This window comes from Apus apus, chromosome 3, assembly GCF_020740795.1.
Source record: "Apus apus isolate bApuApu2 chromosome 3, bApuApu2.pri.cur, whole genome shotgun sequence".
NCBI lineage: Eukaryota > Metazoa > Chordata > Aves > Apodiformes > Apodidae > Apus > Apus apus.
Window position 1 is genome coordinate 36,598,086 of NC_067284.1, and position 18,651 is coordinate 36,616,736.

The 18,651-nt window shown below is 36.5% G+C and overlaps 1 protein-coding gene across 1 annotated transcript in view; it reads right to left on the bottom strand.

Moving 5' to 3' along the window:
• The window catches only part of LAMA2 (laminin subunit alpha 2), a 376,628-nt gene that overhangs the window by 274,805 nt on the left and 83,172 nt on the right, over positions 1–18,651 (bottom strand). Inside the window, exons 2-3 of the mRNA XM_051616318.1 lie at positions 9,959–10,129; positions 5,707–5,819 (exon numbers count right to left, since the gene is read on the bottom strand). Coding sequence (XP_051472278.1) covers positions 5,707–5,819; positions 9,959–10,129 — 284 coding nt within the window. The remainder of the gene's footprint in view (positions 1–5,706; positions 5,820–9,958; positions 10,130–18,651) is intronic.

Sequence of the window (18,651 nt, forward strand, 5' to 3'; positions counted from 1 at the left end):
TTTTGTCAGTTAGCTTCAAATTTTACTCACATGTTTAAATTATAGGTCACATTTTACATCATGTGTAGCTGTCCTCAGCACAGCAACAAATGCATAAACACACTGGGCATTGAGTGAAACCTAAAATTCAATCTTTAATTTTTTTTAAAAATCAAGAATCGTGAAGCACAGTGACAAAATCAGGAATCACAGTCCATACTGTGCATGTGGTATCTGTAACTCAGTTATGAAATACTACTTTCAGAAATTGATTATATATTATTTCTGATGTCTTGAGCTGTCCTACCTATAACAACGAGTGAATATGTACTTCCCATGGAACTCTTCCTCCCTAATGGTATTTTTTTTCAATTTGGTGGTAACTTTGCACACACAGATGCTGTTTCCCTTCAGAGATATAAGGGGATTTTTTCCCTACCTTTTCAGCTCTTCTCATGTACTGCCACACTGAGCTTTACAACACTAGTCTAAGTCCTATTCTGCTCTTTTCCTGTCCCAGCCTGAACCTTTCCATTCATCTTCTCACAGTTTCTTAGTTCTCTCATGTCTGTCTTTTGCCACAGTCACTTAGTTGTACAGTTTTTTGTAGAGAAAGCAAAATACACACTCAGTTTCACCACTCTTTTCCTCTTCCTAGCATTATCCTTACTAAGGATACAGGATGCATGTTTGTGCACATATGCATGTGTGTGTGTGTGCTTCCGCTCATGGGTATTAAAGTAAATTAAAGAACACTGAAACCATTCAAAACCAAATACAGAATCACAAAATAGTTAATCTAGCATTAGCAGAATATTGCTGTCTGTTTTTTGTAAATGCTTCTCAAAATGCTTCTGAGCAAGTCAGTAATTTTTCTCCTAGTTCCATTATTCAATTGTCTATACTGTTTCAGAAATGCCACTACCAAAAGTATAATATAGAACGTACCAATCAAATAGTAAAGTCCACAAGTCTAAAGACTTATATACTAAAAAGTACTGAAATACATTTCAGGAGAAGTGATTTCTAATGAAATCAGAACACAATTTTTTAGACTACTTGCTCCCTACCTACAGAAGGATGGCAGGGGCAGGATGAAAAGACAAGGTGAAAGCTGGACACTATCAGAATTTAAGAAGCTTCAAACTGATTAACTGCAATTGCTTTATAGGGAAATCAACTACAAAGCTTCATCAGTTATTCTTGCTCCTGCACCTGATAAGGTGCATTTTATGAGATCTTGCGAGGCTCTAAGGAGTGTCAACTACTTTTTCTGTTCTGAAAAGGATTACCTGGACATCAGATGATCCTTCACAGTCTCAGGCAACTAATGCACACTTATTAAGTCTGTAAGTTTTTCTGCCAGAACATTAAATCTGGATCCACCTGAGTTTCACACATTTACAAGTCACACAGAATATTCCAGCACCATTTAAAAAAATATAAAATGTGTAGTAAAAAAACCCACAAGATCCACGTCAATATGCTTCTGGCACAAGTATCTTAGCAACATCAAAGGGTATTGCCAGTGTCCTTGTTCCCCAAAACAGCAGGGAATTTGTTAAAAAGTGTCCTGATGTGTGTAGAAATTACAAACCACTTCACCTCAACTGCAAAATAATTTTCTTGTGTATTGCCAATTTTCTTCAAAGATGTTCTACTACTCTTCCACATCACTGTGAAACTAAACCAACTGAGGGTTCGGTATAGCAACAGTACAGAGAATATTTCTGTTTTGCCAACTAGCTTCTCTGTACTTCTTGAAGAAAAGGCTTATTTTCTCTCCTGCTAAGAACTGCACTTGAGCTGCCCACTGCTTTTAAGGTGAAACCCACACACCCTACACAACCAGCAGGAGTGAGAGAAGCAGAACAGGAGAGAGCTTCTCTTGGTAATTTGTGAGTGCTTCATACATGTAACAGCCTAGCAGACCAATGACCCAAGCCTGCCAAATTTGGATCTGCAGTTCCATTTTCAGTAACCAGAGTAGCTCAGCTTCTTAATTTTAACATCCATTTAAATTAATGTGAGTGTCTCCCAAATAAATCTACATTCATATTTTGACCTATGCAATTGCTGAATGAAAAGCACTGTAAAAAAAATTCACATGTACAGCTACAAGTGGTGTTCCATAATATTGTTGTGATATAGACAAGATGGTCATTGTCAAAATGGCTAAAAAGTCTAGAAATGTGAAGGGTTAGAGCAAATTAACAAAGATCTTCAGTTTTCAGCTCATATTTTTGTAATAGGTGAGGTACAAATTTCATACATAATTTATCATAGAATCACAGAATGATTTGGGCTGGAAAGGACCTTAAAGATTGTCTAGATCCAACCCCCCTGCATGAACACCTCCCACTAGATCAAGTTGCTTAGAGCCCCATCCAACCTGGCCTTGAATTCTTCCAGGAATGAGGCATCCACAACCTGTTCCAGCGCCTCACCATCCTCAAACTAAAGAATTTCTTCCTAATGTCTCACCTAAATCTCCTCTCTTCCAGTTTAAATCCATTCATTGCCCCTTGTCCTCTTGTTACAAGCCTGTGTAAAAAGTCCCTCCACAGCTTTCCTTTAGCCCCTTCAGGTACTGGAAGGCTGCTATAAGGTCTCCCCAGAGCCTTCTATTCTCCAGGCTGCACAACCCCAACACTCTCAACCTATCTTCATAGGACAGGTGCTCCAGCCCTCTGATCATCTTTGTGGCCTCCTCTGGACTCACTCCAGGAGCTCCATATCCTTCTTAGGTTGGGAGCTCCAGAACTGAGCATGGGGTTCCAGGAGGGGTCTCACAAGAGAAGAGCAGAGGAGGAGAATCACCTCCCTTGACCTGCTGGTCACTCTTCTTTTGATTCAAGGGAGGTGATTCTCCCCCTCTACTCGTGAGTTAGAAACATATCCTCTACTATCAATAAAAGCTCTTTGTAAGTATTACAGTAAACCTCAAAATTTGAGAGTAAAGGGAAAAAACATACTGCATGTTTCCCAACCTGACTGATAATATTTTGGCTTCTTCCAAAGTTTAATATATTTTACTTCTTCAGTTTATTAGTTATTGCTAACTAGTATACAGCATTTTTATATGGTTACAATGCATAACAAAAGTGAAAAGCTATGCAGCCACCCCAAAAGGCCAAACATTATATAAATGAAGAAATTGTAATTATTTTTTTATTTTTTTCCATTAAATTAGTATTGCTAAAAGTGTTCCATGTACTGTCATAATTATCAGTAATAACATACAAACTAATGCATTCCTGCAATTTTCAGTCCATTACTTGTAGATTTGTCATTTTTATTTCTATCTCACCAAAACACGTCAAGCATTTTGATACTTAAAGCAAGAATTTATCAACACAATCATAGCAATTACTGAATCTCCTATAAGCCAAAGGTAAAGAGTGGTGTTTCTTTTAAGTGAGGTCTCAAAGGTACCTATTGACCTTCATAATTCATAATGACTACTATGCCTGACACTAGCTGGAAGAGAAATTTTATATTTCAGCAACTACTTTAATTAAGTTATTAAAAATACCCAAATAAGCTAATACTCCTCAAGATCCTAACAACTCTTATTTCTTACTGAGCAGTCTAAAAGCCAGGCAAAGCCAGCATACCTTTTACTACATTTTGGGGAAAAAAACTGTTGTTCTGCTCATTTAAGGTGGTGAGTAAACATAACATGCACACCTATCTATATGGCTTACTCAGATCGTAATGACTGTGCCAGACAGCATCAGTGACACAGGGTCTTATCCCACCTCTCCACAAGAACCTTCGTGCTCCCCCTATTCCAGCCAACAAATGGGCTGAATGGGCTTAAGAGAAGGTATTGGCTTTAGTGCTTCAAAAGGACCATCCAGTTTTCTTTGAACAATAAGCAAGAGAATGTGGGAAGGAAACAGGCCAGTTTACAGGTTCATAAATTGCCTATTTAAATAAAATAACAACAAAAACCACAAACCCACACAACACACAGTGCAATATTGTCAGACTGCTGTCAATTAGAAAACAAAAAACCCTTTAAATACTTTAGAACAACCTGTACTTCTTCAGTATAGTTACTGTCCCCTTAGTTGCTACCTTTTAGTATACTAGAAAACCCCAAGTTTTAGGAATTGCACACATTTGTTTCCATCTTATGACAATCTAGATACTGAACCAGCAGGAAAAAAAATTAAAAAAAAAATAATAAAAAAGAGAGAATTTGTAAAGCCCTAGCTTAGCAGACCTGGCCTAAACAACTACATAAGTAAAAGGACTAGGGTGATGAAAAACAAGGGTGGTCATTTAGTTCCAACATCAGAGCTACTCACACGTTAACAGATCATAACCAAAAACAGGCACACTCCCTTGCTGTAAAGGCAAACTAGTTAATAACTCTGGAAGTTTAAAAGACAAAACCAAAACAAACCCAAAACTTTCTAATATGACAGGAGTGTAAACTCAAACTTCTATGAAAGGGTTTAGCTCTGCTGATTGAAACAGAAATGCACAATGAGTACTTTTGCAGACATAAGGTCAAAGACGCAGGTGTAGGATTGTCTCTGCCAGTAACAACGAAGGCTCCAAAGCCAGAATGCTAACAGTTCTTCCAGGACTCAGAGACTCTTTGAGGGATTAACACTACTGCCCTCCAAGTATTTCAATGTCATGGATAAAGATACTTTACCATCAGAACATTTGGATGGTCGTTTGTTTATAAGAAATAAGGTACAAAAAATAGAAATCCAAGCATTGCCCCTTGTTAAACCTTACTGAAATTCTGAGTCCTGGAATAAGTTAAGAGTGAGTTTGATCTCTTACAACAAAATTGCATGTATCCCTGCACACAGATGCTTTTCCTTTTATTTTCTATCAAACTATGCTTTATTCAAGCCTCTTTAGGTGATAATCAGCTAAATGAGAAAGCAGGGAGATAAGGACAGGCAGGTTCTAAATGAAACCAATAAAGCAATAATAATACACTGAAATAGAAAATTTATTTCAGTGAAGAGATCACAATGAAGGGTGAGCTGGAAAGAGTAATGTTTCTTGAGTGAGCCAGAGAGAGGGCCTTCACTTTTTTTCCTAACACCTGGAAAGCATTATATTTTCTGGTATGATTCAAGATGCAGACAAATACAGGCAGCCACAGACCAGAGGTTTTAAGCACTCTGTATAGCTACATCTGCCATGCAAGACTCCACTAACAGGAGGCAATTTATTTAAGGAGGTTGTTAGCCAAATTCCTCCCTTAACCCAGACTCTACCTCAAAATAACACACCACATGCACACGAATACCTGGAACAGCTGAACTATTTTTAGTGTATTTAAGTGTATAGTATAGTACTATGCTTCTGAAACCAGAAATAATGGTATTCTAATGATAAACTGTTATTCGTGCACATTTTTTCCCCTGAAACTGTCTTTTAATTTTCTTTAAAGAGGCAAACCAAAAGGTATAATGAAAAGAAACAAAACAACTGAAAATGTTAAATTTAAAATATTTTTAAATGTAACTTCATAAAACTGCATATATTTTTTTATTTTATTTTTTTCCCATTTTGGTACATAATGTTACAATGAATGGGTCAGTCAGCATTACCTATAAAAACAACAAAAAGTAACAGGAGAAGCTGAGTGTGCCTGCAAAACAAAAAAGCAACAAAGAGCAAAGAGGAAAATGCTCCACGTCGTCTGCTGTGTATGAAAGAAAGCCTTTGCAGAAACAAACAGAAGCCTACCTGTTGGAGGTCCAATGTAATGGTCACATAATGATATTCAATTCCATTCTGAATACTAGGGCTTTGCCACCAAGTGTTCTTGCCATCAATCGCATTTGTTATTGGATGTCGTTCTGTCAGAATAGCAGAAATACATACATATATTTCAAAATTATTAGGAGGTTTAAATGTTTTTTGGTCTAAAATATATATTTAAATATGATTACAGGACCAATGAGGCAGCAACAAAAAAAACAGCAAAAAACAGGAAATTATTTTTTCCTTTACTCTTGGGGCAAGGTCATGCTTATTATTACTGGAATACTCCTCTAATGTTAGTCGCTTAATTTTGGTTAGGATCACAAGAAGGTGACTCAGAACACCTAAATGCACTTGCAGGCTTCCCTGATTCTACAGAAAATACAGACATCTAAATCAAGTGAACATTTCTGCACTCTTCCAAATTCTCAGGTGCTGTGAAGTAATGAAATGCTGCAACAGAAACAACAAAGCAGACTCCAAGATATGGTGTGCAGGGAAAGCAGAGATTAAAATAATACTGGTACTTACATTTCTAAGCACACATGGAATTAATTCTGGAAATAATTCAGAAATCATTACAGAGGAAATGATTCAGAAATTCAGAATATATTTGTCAACTGGAAAATTGTCTGACTCACATACATGCATATAAAGATGGTTGTAACATCAAAGTCCAAGATGCATTACTTTTCACGTCTACATTTATTCTGCTGCAGTATCCCAAATGAATCCCAAATAACAGGGATAAGAATGTGTTTACAGAATTGAATACTTCCTAGATATCAAGATCTTCTAAATTATTGACATTTATTTATACAGTATTTCAATGTTTTTTAGACTGAGAAAAATGGCACTCAACATTTCCAGTTTACTTTTTGAGGTCAATTTGTGTTTCTCTCCAGTACGAAACAGAGAATAACATCACCTCAATTTTAAAAGGTTTAAAGATCTGTATTTTGAACTCCCTAGTGGCCTACAGCATGTCTGTAAGTTATGGGGAACCATAACCCAAGGGAAATTCAAATATGGTAGACTTCTTCTTTGTAGGTTTTGTCTGCAAGAACATGAGACAGGAGAAATCGTACTCCTCTCATTAAGGCTGGCTTTCTAAACTGACAGGTTTCCAATATAAAACTGAAATAGGCTTCATTACTAGCTAGTTCTAGAATCGGAAATAATTAATACATGAACATATTAATTTCCTTGTTATTTTAATTATTATTTAAATGAATCAGCCAGATTGATACTTTGGGTCTCTGTTTTCTTGCTACATTAACCACCTGTGAGGACAGGAGTCCTAGCTCATTAAGGAAAGCCAGAATGCCTGAGCATATTTAAAGATGCAATTAAAGAGCTTTGTGGGAGTGAGGGAAGGCATAAACCCTCAAAATTGAAAATGCAAAAAATGTATTTAAATATCAGATTATTCAGTAGCATTAGCAGGCACCAACATTTGCAAGTTAGAATACTGGTGCTACAAGTGATGTTATTAGTAGCTTTACCTTTATACTGAAGTGAAAAGCAAGACACACCCATGCTTTACATGTCAGTTCTCACAGCTGTGATCATTTTCACAAACCTTGGCTTTAAATAAATGCTAGCAAAAATCTGCTGTAAATCAAACTCAGAGCTTTGGTGATTGTGACAGAAGTTGTCTAATTGGAAATTTTGATGTAAGTCGCTTGAAATTGATATAAAGGTAAATCATGAGAAGGAGGGTTGGGAGATGAATCAACAATTGTCTGTAATCACCATTATGAAATTTTAATCATAATTAATTTGAAAACACTGATTAATTGCTGGCATATTTTGCCTACTTAAAAGGGAAGGGAAAATAATATAATATTTTCAAGAGGGTCTGGATTGCAACTGCAGTTCAAGGACCAATCTCCCTGATGGGTGGCAAGGGGGAGACCTTCCAGAGTGAGCCCATCTGAGCCCATCAAACTGCGCTTTTTAATTTGGGCTTACATGTGATTAACCAGGGAATTTGTGTTCATTTCCTACTACAGTAATTAAGGCGAGGCACTCCAGACTTGCACATTCCAGGGGGATCACTTAAAGTCTGGTTACATTACATGGTTCTCCTACTAATGAGCCATCTCTGTTTAAATAAAGCACTTCCTCCTGCCAAATGCACATTTAAAAACCTTAAAATGAGGTGTGGTTGGCAACAAAAGACCAGATATTATGAAGCTGGGCAGACTCAAGATTTTAAGAGGGTATGAGTGAGAGGAAACACAAATATAAATCGTTCAGATGGGTTTATATATATTTATATATAACTATAAACACTAGTGTTATACTACCTGACATCATAGGCAGGACACGGATTCAAAGCAATCCAGCTCTGGTTTAGGTTTGGTTTTTTTAATTAAACAAACCTGATATAGAAAAAAAGCTGTACGATGTGCATTTCTTAGTACCCATTGATAAAGAAGGGGAAGTATCTACTGCACAATTTTTGATGGGAACGGTTCCAAAAGCCCGCAAAATCTTCTCTGAGTGAGACCCGCTACTAAAATGTAGTAATGAATGCTTATATCACTACAAAGTAATGTGACTTGCCCTCAGAAGGTGGCACTTACTACAGTTAAAAATGACATAAAAACTTGCCAGTTATCTTGGGGAGAAAAAGAGGTTGCACCTGTTTTCAGACAAATGAAGTAGTCTATACTGGGGCAATTATAATTAGCTTCACAAATACAAGTTGGGGATCAAATGGATAGGTAGCCATTTAGCAGGAAAGCAGCTAGCGGTTACAATGGACAACTAGCTATGCATCTCTCCATGGTGTCACGCCATTAAAAGGGGAACTAATCCAAGTAAAACACGGAAACATGAATATATTTTGTACATTCTGAAGCAAACCTGCATTTCTATGCAGTGCTGGTAAGAGCTCAGGTGAATTTTAATAAAGATGAAAACCTCTAGAGAGAATTCAGAGAACTGCAGTTTGCACAGGTAAAGAGTTCTAGGAAATACAACCTATGAAGAAAAGGAAAGAAAACAGCTTAGTCTAGAAATGAGAGAGAGCATGAATACCATCAGTCCTCAACTAAGTAAATGACTTATATAAAGAAAAGGGGAATAATCCATTCCTTGTATTTAATGAAATTTGGAAAAAGTTAACATAAATTTCTGCAAGAAATGTGCAGATTAGCTATCAGGAGAAGACTTCATATGGGTAAAATAACTCTAGGAAGAGCAGCCTGAGAAGAAAGCTTCTACAGAGAAACTAAACAAGCTTCTGTCTGGAAAGGTACAGACATATATCTTATCTAGAACTAGTAGTCAGATTAAATATTATGGATTTTTTCCCCTGTTGTTTTAAACACATGTTTAAATTTGCTTTATTGAGGTGTAAATAATCCGAGCTAGGTTTTAGAGTGAAACAACTGGAAAAAAAAAGAGAAATAGTTTCTGTGTTTCTGTGGCAGTGCTTCTTCCCACATTTTAGCTGTTCCATCAAAAGGTGTCTTAAATGTCTCTACATCCTCTATCATCTACAGAGTGAATTTAGCCACAAAATTCTAAGAGCATTAATGCTATTCACATCTTTCACTGCAAGGTCACATGAAATTAATCTTGTATGACTTGACTAAGAAATTGTCTTCTTATCTTCCCAACTATTTGAAACATGTATCTCTGAAGCAGATGATAATAAATTTATAATTACAAGCAGATTTGGCTTCTGGGTAGTTTTAAAAAAAAACGTGTGGCAAAGATCAATTTTAATATTGATTATTTAAACCAAGCAGTGCTCCATTATCTTATCTTCTTTTTGCTGGCTCAGTGAAACTGAATTAACATCAATCACAGAAGAAAAATATCCCCAAAAACAATAAAATAAAATTAGTTGGCAGTAAACTGAAATTTCAGATGTTGTTTAGATTGGGCAAAACGTTCAAAATCCACATGCAGTTAAAAGACATCTGGTTTTATTTCATGATCAGTATATAACAAGAGAATTCAACAACAGGTGTAGATAATTTTTCAAAGTCTGAAGTTAGGTGCTCCAGTTTAAGGATTTGAATCAGCATGTTCAGTTTGAGGAGTATACATAACATACTGATTTTGAAACACCAATGAAAGAGATGGGTAATCCCATTTAAAGAGACAGGAATTTCATAGTAATTGGGCCAGTGACCTACAGTTTTGTTTGCCAAGTATCTACAAACTTAGGGGAAAAAATCTTTTTAAAGGAACAGAATGAAAATGGCACACATACGATGTGGAACCCTGCTCCTTTGATCACAAATACGGCACTGAGGGTTCCTTGCAGGCTGTCCAGGTACATGTTCAACAAGTTTGCAGTACATTTCCCGACCCTTTTCTCCACAGGTAGCATTGGTTGTGATGAGAGCATTCGTGGCCAGGTTCAGCACTGCAGGAAACAACCCTGCAAACAAAAGAAAATAAAATCATCAACAAAAGCAACAAAGGTGAATTATAAATGAATATAACACCTTCTATGACATTAAAGGAAATTGTATAGTTTTCAACAACTATGGAAGTTATGAAGCACAGAAAGGCACCAACAAACTTTGGTTTTGAAGTTGGAATAAAATCATTATACTGATGATTTCCTCCTCATTCCCCTCTAAAATTCAAATGGGCACCCCATGGTTTTATCCTGAACAACAGCAGGATGCCAAAGGAGAAAGTAAAGTATGGAACATACAAAACATCATAAAATTATTTTTTCATGATCAAACCTTCTGTTCCTACCCAACTGGACACTGAATCTTTGTATGTAAATTACCTATGAAAAGTCTTCAGTATTCTTTTCTGCTTACATCTCCATGGGAAAGCTTTTCCTTCATGGACTGCATCACTTGTATTACACTCTATTATTATTCTGCTTAGGACCTCATAGTCACCCTTGTCATCAGAGGAGATAAGTAATTCATACAGCAACATGAATCGCATCTGTCATGTGTGCTTTCCCTTTCCTCAAGAAGCAGCTAATATATGCAACATTCTATCTTTTATGGCAGAAGACACGCCAGGTGCACATGCTGAGTGATATCATTCTCATTCCGCACAGCACTTAAGCAAATGTCTGAGTGCTCTGCTGAACTGAGTTCTATGTAGCAGTAAGCTATAAAAATTATAAACCGCATCAAGAACAATCATTAAGGTGGGTTACTCTCCTTCCCACTAAGTACTGATCAAAACCTTTGAGTTGTGATAAAACTGATCCATGGAGACAGTGATAGGTTATGTTGGATGTATACATTAGCGCCTCACAAGAAATCAATCAGTTTTTCATCCTCAAAAGTGTAATTTGACACGGCTGCTGGCTAAACCAAAACAACACAAAGAAAAAAAAAAAAAAAATTGAGGCATAGATTGAGGTCATTTTATGACAATTTCCACTGGCCCCAAACCCACCTTTCTGCAATTCGTTCAGCTTCTAAACCTACTGTCTTATTATAAACTTTAAATAAAGCTTTAATCAAAACTGAATCTGCAGTTATTGTACACTGATAGAGTTCCCTTTATAATGGCTTTCCTTTCCCTCCTCTGCAGATGGACAACACTATTCAACTGACTCCTTTCATTTCTCTGACTTTAGCCTTCTGCTTGTCTATGCAATTAACCTGTATGCCATTTAATTACCAAGCTTGGGTGGTCATGGTACAGCTGTCCTCTGACATGGTGTGTTAGTGACTCGCACACTCACTTTAAAACCATGTTAAACATACTGCTTGAGCAATGCAACCCATTAGTTACTAAGCTCACCAATTTGTGTAGTCAACCAATAGTTGTGATTTTATTGATTGTGTAGCTTGCTGCTTCTGTAGAGATTACAGCATGTTTATTCACGTTTTAAAATCTATACAGTTGTTCTTGTATTTTTATTCAATGTATTCAGAGATATTTACTGTCTTCTGCAATGGGAGCACATGGTAATATCTGTGTAAGTATTAGCTGAGTAGATTAATTAATAGCTGTGGAACTTCCTATGTTGATTTAGAGCCTCATTACTCTCTTGTTAGGATGCACAAAGTTAATAGTGTAAAAGCCAACAAACACTTAGTCTTAACAGAGTCTGGCATTAGGTTTGGAGTTAAGTATTTTATCCTCTCAAAAGTGAAGCTCATAAAAAGGACAGAACAGTCCTACAGGCAAGGAATTGCAGTAGATGGCATCAGGAGAATAAAACATTCAAAAAAAAGTGGAACAGCTGAAAAAGAGCAGGCAAAAACCTCCAAATTATCACAGCTGCAAAAATATTCCACACTGTAAGTCTATACACAAAATGATACAAATGTTCTAAGTTTTAACTTGAATTTTTAATGTAGAAGATGTAAGTAAACGAAGAGTACTTAAAGAACTCATCAATTAGAACATAATTTCACTCTTCAGGTAACCTCTTTTATGTACAGAGCAGCTTAGGGCAAAACTATCAAAACAGCCTTGCTATTTATGAGTGCAAATACAGACACCAAAGCCAGTACTGGGTGTTTCACAGACAAGATCATGTCAAGATCCCAGCATCTCACAAAGGAGTGCATCACACTGCAGGATCAGAGGAATGGATCTGACAGGCAGAGAGCAAGAGATGCACAAATTGTTCTACACTGCACCCAGCACTTCATGTATGGTGTTGATTAATTCCCCAGCCCTGGAATTTTAACAAGTTAAAAATTACAAGTAAGAACTACATATTTGAATTTTTTTTATATACTAATATTTGTTTGTGAGGAGCAGGAATTTGGTCTAAATAATCCTTAAGACTCCCTTACAACTCAAGATACTCTGTGGTTCTATAGTACTGCTTTGCATGGCCCAAAATAAGGCTTTGCTTTTAAAGAACATTTGATCTGCAAGCCTGATGGAATGGAGGAAGCAAAACTGTTCACATTGCTTTCTAGCAATTAATATATGTAATACTTTCACAACATAGGCATGAGATTCTAGCAATACAGAAGATTAATGTAATTCCTTGAGTCCTTTATTTAGGCTTTGAATATGAAATAAAATGTGAATGTTCATTATGCTAGTTTATACTGTTTTGTCTTTCTAAGATTCCCAACCATAAATCCTGAGAAAAAAGGTAAGAGAGCTCAAGACACCACACTTTGTTTTTTAAGATAATTTTACCTTATTTTTCATTATGATAATGATACAGAATAAATACTTTTAAATTGGTGTACTATTTTTGTGCATATTAAAATTAAATTTCTAACTAAATTATAGAAATTGTTTAGTTATCAATCCCACCTTGAATTCTATGGGCATCCTATTACGAAATACTTCCAAACCCACAGTCTGCTATAATTACAGACAGCAATTATTTCTTTATTGCCAAATACCTTCAGTAATCATTTGCTCCAGTGCAAAGACTCGGTAAAATACCTCTGAGTTAGAAACACATTATCTCTATTTCGTGTAGCTCAAGTGCAAGCAGAGAAATTCTACTCCCTTCAACTGCCACCTACATCAGTCTTTTCCCTCCTTTGTGTCACTGGCAAAAAACATATAAGCAGTCATTTCTACCTTTAAAAAAATACAAACATTCTACCAGTTGGATGCAGGAAATAGGTAGAAAAGATTGGCTTGTAATCAGGCAGTGGTTTTAGCACCTTGGATTCAATTTCTCATTTTCAACAGACTTCTGTTACATTCAGAGAAAATCACAGCCTGAGATTCTCACCTATGAAGGGCATGTGGTCATCTTTCTGCTTCGGTTTTTAAGCGTGGAACATATTCCACAGGGCTTTTAGAACGTGGAAGCCCAAAATACTGTTTGTTTATTATTGACTGGTGATTAAACTATCAAAGGAAAACAACACAGAAATTAATCACATTCTTTAAAGTAGTTTACTATGCAAGGGTAATCAAGAAAGCTGTTCAGCTCTCTACAGAATTAATGATGATGGTGTGAACAGAAACAGCTTGAGGAAAAAAAAAAAGAAAAACAAACAAACAACAGAAAAAACCTTGTAAAAAATGAAAAGCAGCCAATCAGCAGGAATACCTGAGTTTTTGCTTACAAACTCAGATGTACTCAAGTTACTCTGCTACTGTTGTAGTTAAATAGAGCATGGTACCAAAGTGTTAATTACATCAGCAGTTTTTTAAATGGTTCCTAGATCAAAGCAGATCTGAATATCTTAAAGACAAAAATAGTGGATGCTAGGGATCAGAGTTTTTTTACAGAGGCTTCACAAGTGATCCCCTATTAATAATAAGAGTACTTTGTTGACACTGGCAAGCATGTAGATATAAGTGGTTCACTGAGTTCAAGATAGTTTAACAGATTTTGACAAGATTCCACAAGAGCCATCACAGGAACTAAGCTATCATGACATATGAGGGAATGACCTCTCATGAGATAGCAATAACAAAATAAGGAAAATGGGGAAAAACACTGAAAAACGGTAACAATCTTTGCTGAATCCTATGTTGCACAATTACGTATGAAACTTAGAAAACAGGATAAAACATAAGGTGGCAGTTTAATGATGATAGAAAGTATTCAGGATAATCAAAATAAGGAAAAAACACAAAGCCTGGTAGAAAAATTTCACTTTATGGTATGTCTAGGCAGCAAAATGGCAGACAAAATCCAGGAATGAAAATTAATACACAGAAGGAAAATATGATAGGATCTGCACTAGCTACTATTATCCCTGAAAGAGTTATTATGGATATTTCAATGAAAATATTAGCTCAAGGAATAGAAACAAAATGTCATTACAATATTGTATAAATGCATCCATAATGGCAACTGAAATAATATATGGTATTTCTTATCTCTCATCCACAAAAGGACATGGTAGAACTAAAAAAGACAGAGAAAAGTTTGTCAAGATCAAAGTTGTGGGTCAGCTTCTGCATGTGGACATTAGTAGGCTATGAATCTTCTACTGGGAAAAGAAATTACTGGGAGATGTATAAAATGATGTAACTGTAAAATCATAAATGGGTGTAACAAGTGAACATTAGGAAGTGAACGTTGTAAGTTTGGTCACTCTTCTATCACAGTTTGGGAGTGCTGAGTCAATTTATCATACAGAAGTTTTCTGCATTGATTGGGATTTTTTTGTCTGTTTGTAAATGGGAACTGCTTTTCCATGTGGTCAGCTATCAGTTCAGAATACCCCAAATCCCTGGCTGTTGCACAGTTTTATCCAGGGGAAGCATCACTGTATTCATTCTCTTCTTTCACATTTTTCCTCAATATTGCCTCTAATACATACCCATTGCTGTTTATTACTAGGACTAGTAGCACATATAGCCCAACATTAAGGTCTACCCAAAATGGAATAGAAACTGTAAGCTTAATTTTGTGTGGCCCTGCTAATGAAAACATTATATTTTTGCCAATATTCTTTTTTTGTTGTGTTTTTTTTTTTTTTTTCCCACCAGCCATTGTCCTCTATATTACTTCTTTTCATTACCTTGCATCCACAGAGGTCCAATTAATGGCTACTTATTCTGTAGAGCCTCAGAACATTCTCTGGGACTGGTGATTTCCTTGCAGTTCTCTGCAAAGCATTATTACTTAATTAATTTTCTTCTGTTTTCCTAATCTCACTGCATAAGGAAAGTAATGGCCCTGCTTGACACGTTTTATTTTATGTTCTTTTCCTGTTTTCTCACCAACGTCCAGCTCATAAAAGCTCTATGAGTATCAGTGGAATAAAACCCACCAGTCTGGCCCCCTGCCCTATTCTGTTATGCCCTGTTACCTACTTCTCTATGAAAGTGACAGATTTTCCACATGCTTTATTACATTGGATGAGAACAGCAGAAGCACACGAGCTACACAAATAGCAGGTGCAAGACATTTTCATAAAGCCTGTCAGCTGTTGAATTCAGTTTCATTCTAACTCTCGTTCTCCTCCCAAATAGTGCAATATTTGATTGACCTTCAGAGCACACTGCAAGACTTAGTTGATTTTCCTAGCTGAGAGAGGATGGAGGGATTCTGGTGGGAAATCAAAGATACTAACTATATCTCCAGCTGCCAAATGGTGATTACAGGTTCATTACAAAGAGGGGATAGTCTCTGGGATAATTACCTACTTTTAAAATATGTCAAGGAGCAACTACAGCAAAGGAGGGGTGCTGAAAACAGGAATGAATGTAAACAAAATAATTACCTTCTACACTAGCCTTCCTACAATTTACCAGTTTCTGCAGTTATACGTTCACTTTTCAGACATTCCCTGTACAAAAACCATGGAGAACTGCAAATACTGTTTCAATCACATGAGCATCCTACATCTACAGAGCAACTGGTGGGATACATCTCACTAGAAGGACACTTCTGTTACAATGGAAGCAGGAACCACAAGTGAAGAACTGAGACCAAGATTATAACCTCTGTTAGGCTTCTGCTACTGCATGGAGGAAGCAGCAGCCAACTTGAGGGAGAAACAAGGAAACAGCAATTAGTGAAACAAGATGGAAGAGAGCAGCAGCAATCTTTGCATAGAGATGAAGGAAGGAACTGTCTAACTCAGTGGAGGAGATTGAGAAAGAGAGAAGAAAATGAAGGAGAAAGACCTCTGCAAAGGTGCTGACAGAAGGCTTGTACTTTCCTTCTTGACAGGTAATTGTTGACACAAGGAATTTTGCATTCAGTGTCTAGATTGTGATTGCACAGTGATCAGTGCCCCATTTTACTGAGGGTAAACTTAATATAAATAATTGCAGTCCCTCCACATATAAGTAAAATGTTAGCTTAATGAAAAAATTATTGTTGTTTCTTAACAGTATTTTTAAAATACTTCCAAGATAGAAGACAAACTTTGCTTTATCAGCTCTGGGATTTCTTTGTGTCTTATTAAAGCATTAGAACTAAGAAAAATGTTTTTCTCCTTCAAAGAAAGCTCTGTTAAGACCGGCATATTCCTCTTCTCTCTTCTAAACAGACCAATACTTGGCACTGCATATTTCCTTCAATCTTCTCAATATACCATGTCTCTTCAAAGGAGCAAATAAAACAGACTGCCTAAATATGTCTAACTTTTCAAGCCAATCTTCCTAGTCTACAGAGTACTTTGAAATGTTAGTGCAGTCAAGCAGAGCTGTTTGCCACTGAATTTGTACTAAAAAGACAAAAGAGAATATGTCAATTTCAGATGCTCTAAGATGTGTCACTGGAAAAAGAGAGACTTGTCTGCTGCAGCGTGGAGCTATGCTAGGCTGTGGGAACACAGTGGGGAGAAAAAACTGGGACAAAACAAAACAAAATGTTGCAGCACAGAATAGCTTCCAGCTGTGCACCACAGGAAATAACTTTATGCACTCTATCCACAATGTAGATGAACAGTTTTATACAACTAGAAAATAAGAGCAATTTGAAGAAATAGCTGTCCAGACACAATAGAACTTGGAGACTGAAAAAAACTGACACTAAGCCCATTTGTTCAGAGGGAAACAAAATCAGAAAACAAATACTTCAGTCCCTGTTTCTGTCAGTTGCCCTTAGACACTGTGCATTATAACACAGTTTGGGAGTCATCATTTTTTTCCTTCCAAAGTAAGTGGAAATGTAGTTTTCAGTGCTTGGTGGTAGAAGTGGCTTCATTTTACTCTCAGGTAATTTTCTCTCTTCATACTGTGTAATGTTACCTACATCCTCCCGCATACTTACTTCAACAGAAAAGACATAATATGAAACCTTAACCTGAAGAAGCTTGATAGCAAAGCTAACTGGAATCCTTACAAAGTAACTGACATGTCTGAAAAAAGGTATATTGATTCTCTAGCAGCATTACTTTGCCTCTCCGGAGCTCAGAGCACTCAAAATCTGAAAGGACTTCGTTGATTTTAATAGCAAAACGCAATCAGTTTTCCAGATTGGGACGCTGAGCGAAAAATTGTTATTGGCTTACCCTAATATTGTATTGTATAAAATACATAAGCATTCTCCTAGCTTTGTAATGAATTTCCTTTGTCCTAGAACTATCACAGGAGCTTGTTTTGCAAAGCAGAACAGGAAAAATACAGGTGAAAATGAAATCCTGTTTCTTTGACATCCATGGCAGAGCTTCCACTGAATCAAAAATCCAAAGCTCCAAGATTTAACTGACATCTCTGAGTCAGGAACCCACTGATTTTCAAAGATCAATTTATGTTTTCTGCCACAAATATTAAAGTGCAAAATCCTAGTTGTAAAAATACCTTATCTGTATAAAGAGGGCACTATGCATGAAGAAGCAAGCAGCAGTCTTGACAGTTATTTCCTTGTATTTATTAGCCACATGACCTTCATTAAAACCTTTGCAATGCAGTAGTATGGTCTTGGTCAGCCAAGCAGGTCTAACAAGAAAAAGTTAAAGGACCTCTGAGAGCCAGCACTGATGTAGTGCAAACAGGAACTCTCCCAAATTGTGTTTTGGTTCTTAGATCACAGAATTATTCTGGTTAGAAAAGACCTTTAAGATCATCAAGTCCAACCATAAAATACCCTATATAGTACACATCAATTTATGGCTTTCCCAAATTGCAGGATATAGCTGAAAAAAATTTTTTTTATTCACTTCCCACAACTAACTACCAGTATCTTCATACTCAGAAGATACTGTAGGTTTGGTTCCCCACACTCATGCACTTCCCTCAGTTGCAAGGAGAGGGCAAGAAAGAAACCTGTATGATTTGTCTATCTCAGTTCCGTCCCACTGAAGGAAAAAAAAAGAAAAAGGAGTATGACTCAATAAAAATGAAAAAAAAATTAAAAATCAACATTTCTCAAAGATAGAACAGATCTGGGAAACCTGGCACTTCCAGATGCAATTTAATGCTGACTTTCGTCTTGACAAAGCAATTTTATGTGGAAAAACCCTGCTATACATTCTTTTGGACACTAAAGAATATGAAGCATATCATTATTTTTGCAGTAGCTTCAAAATGAACGTCTATTGAAACCACACTGCAGAGTCAAATTCATTCCTGTGC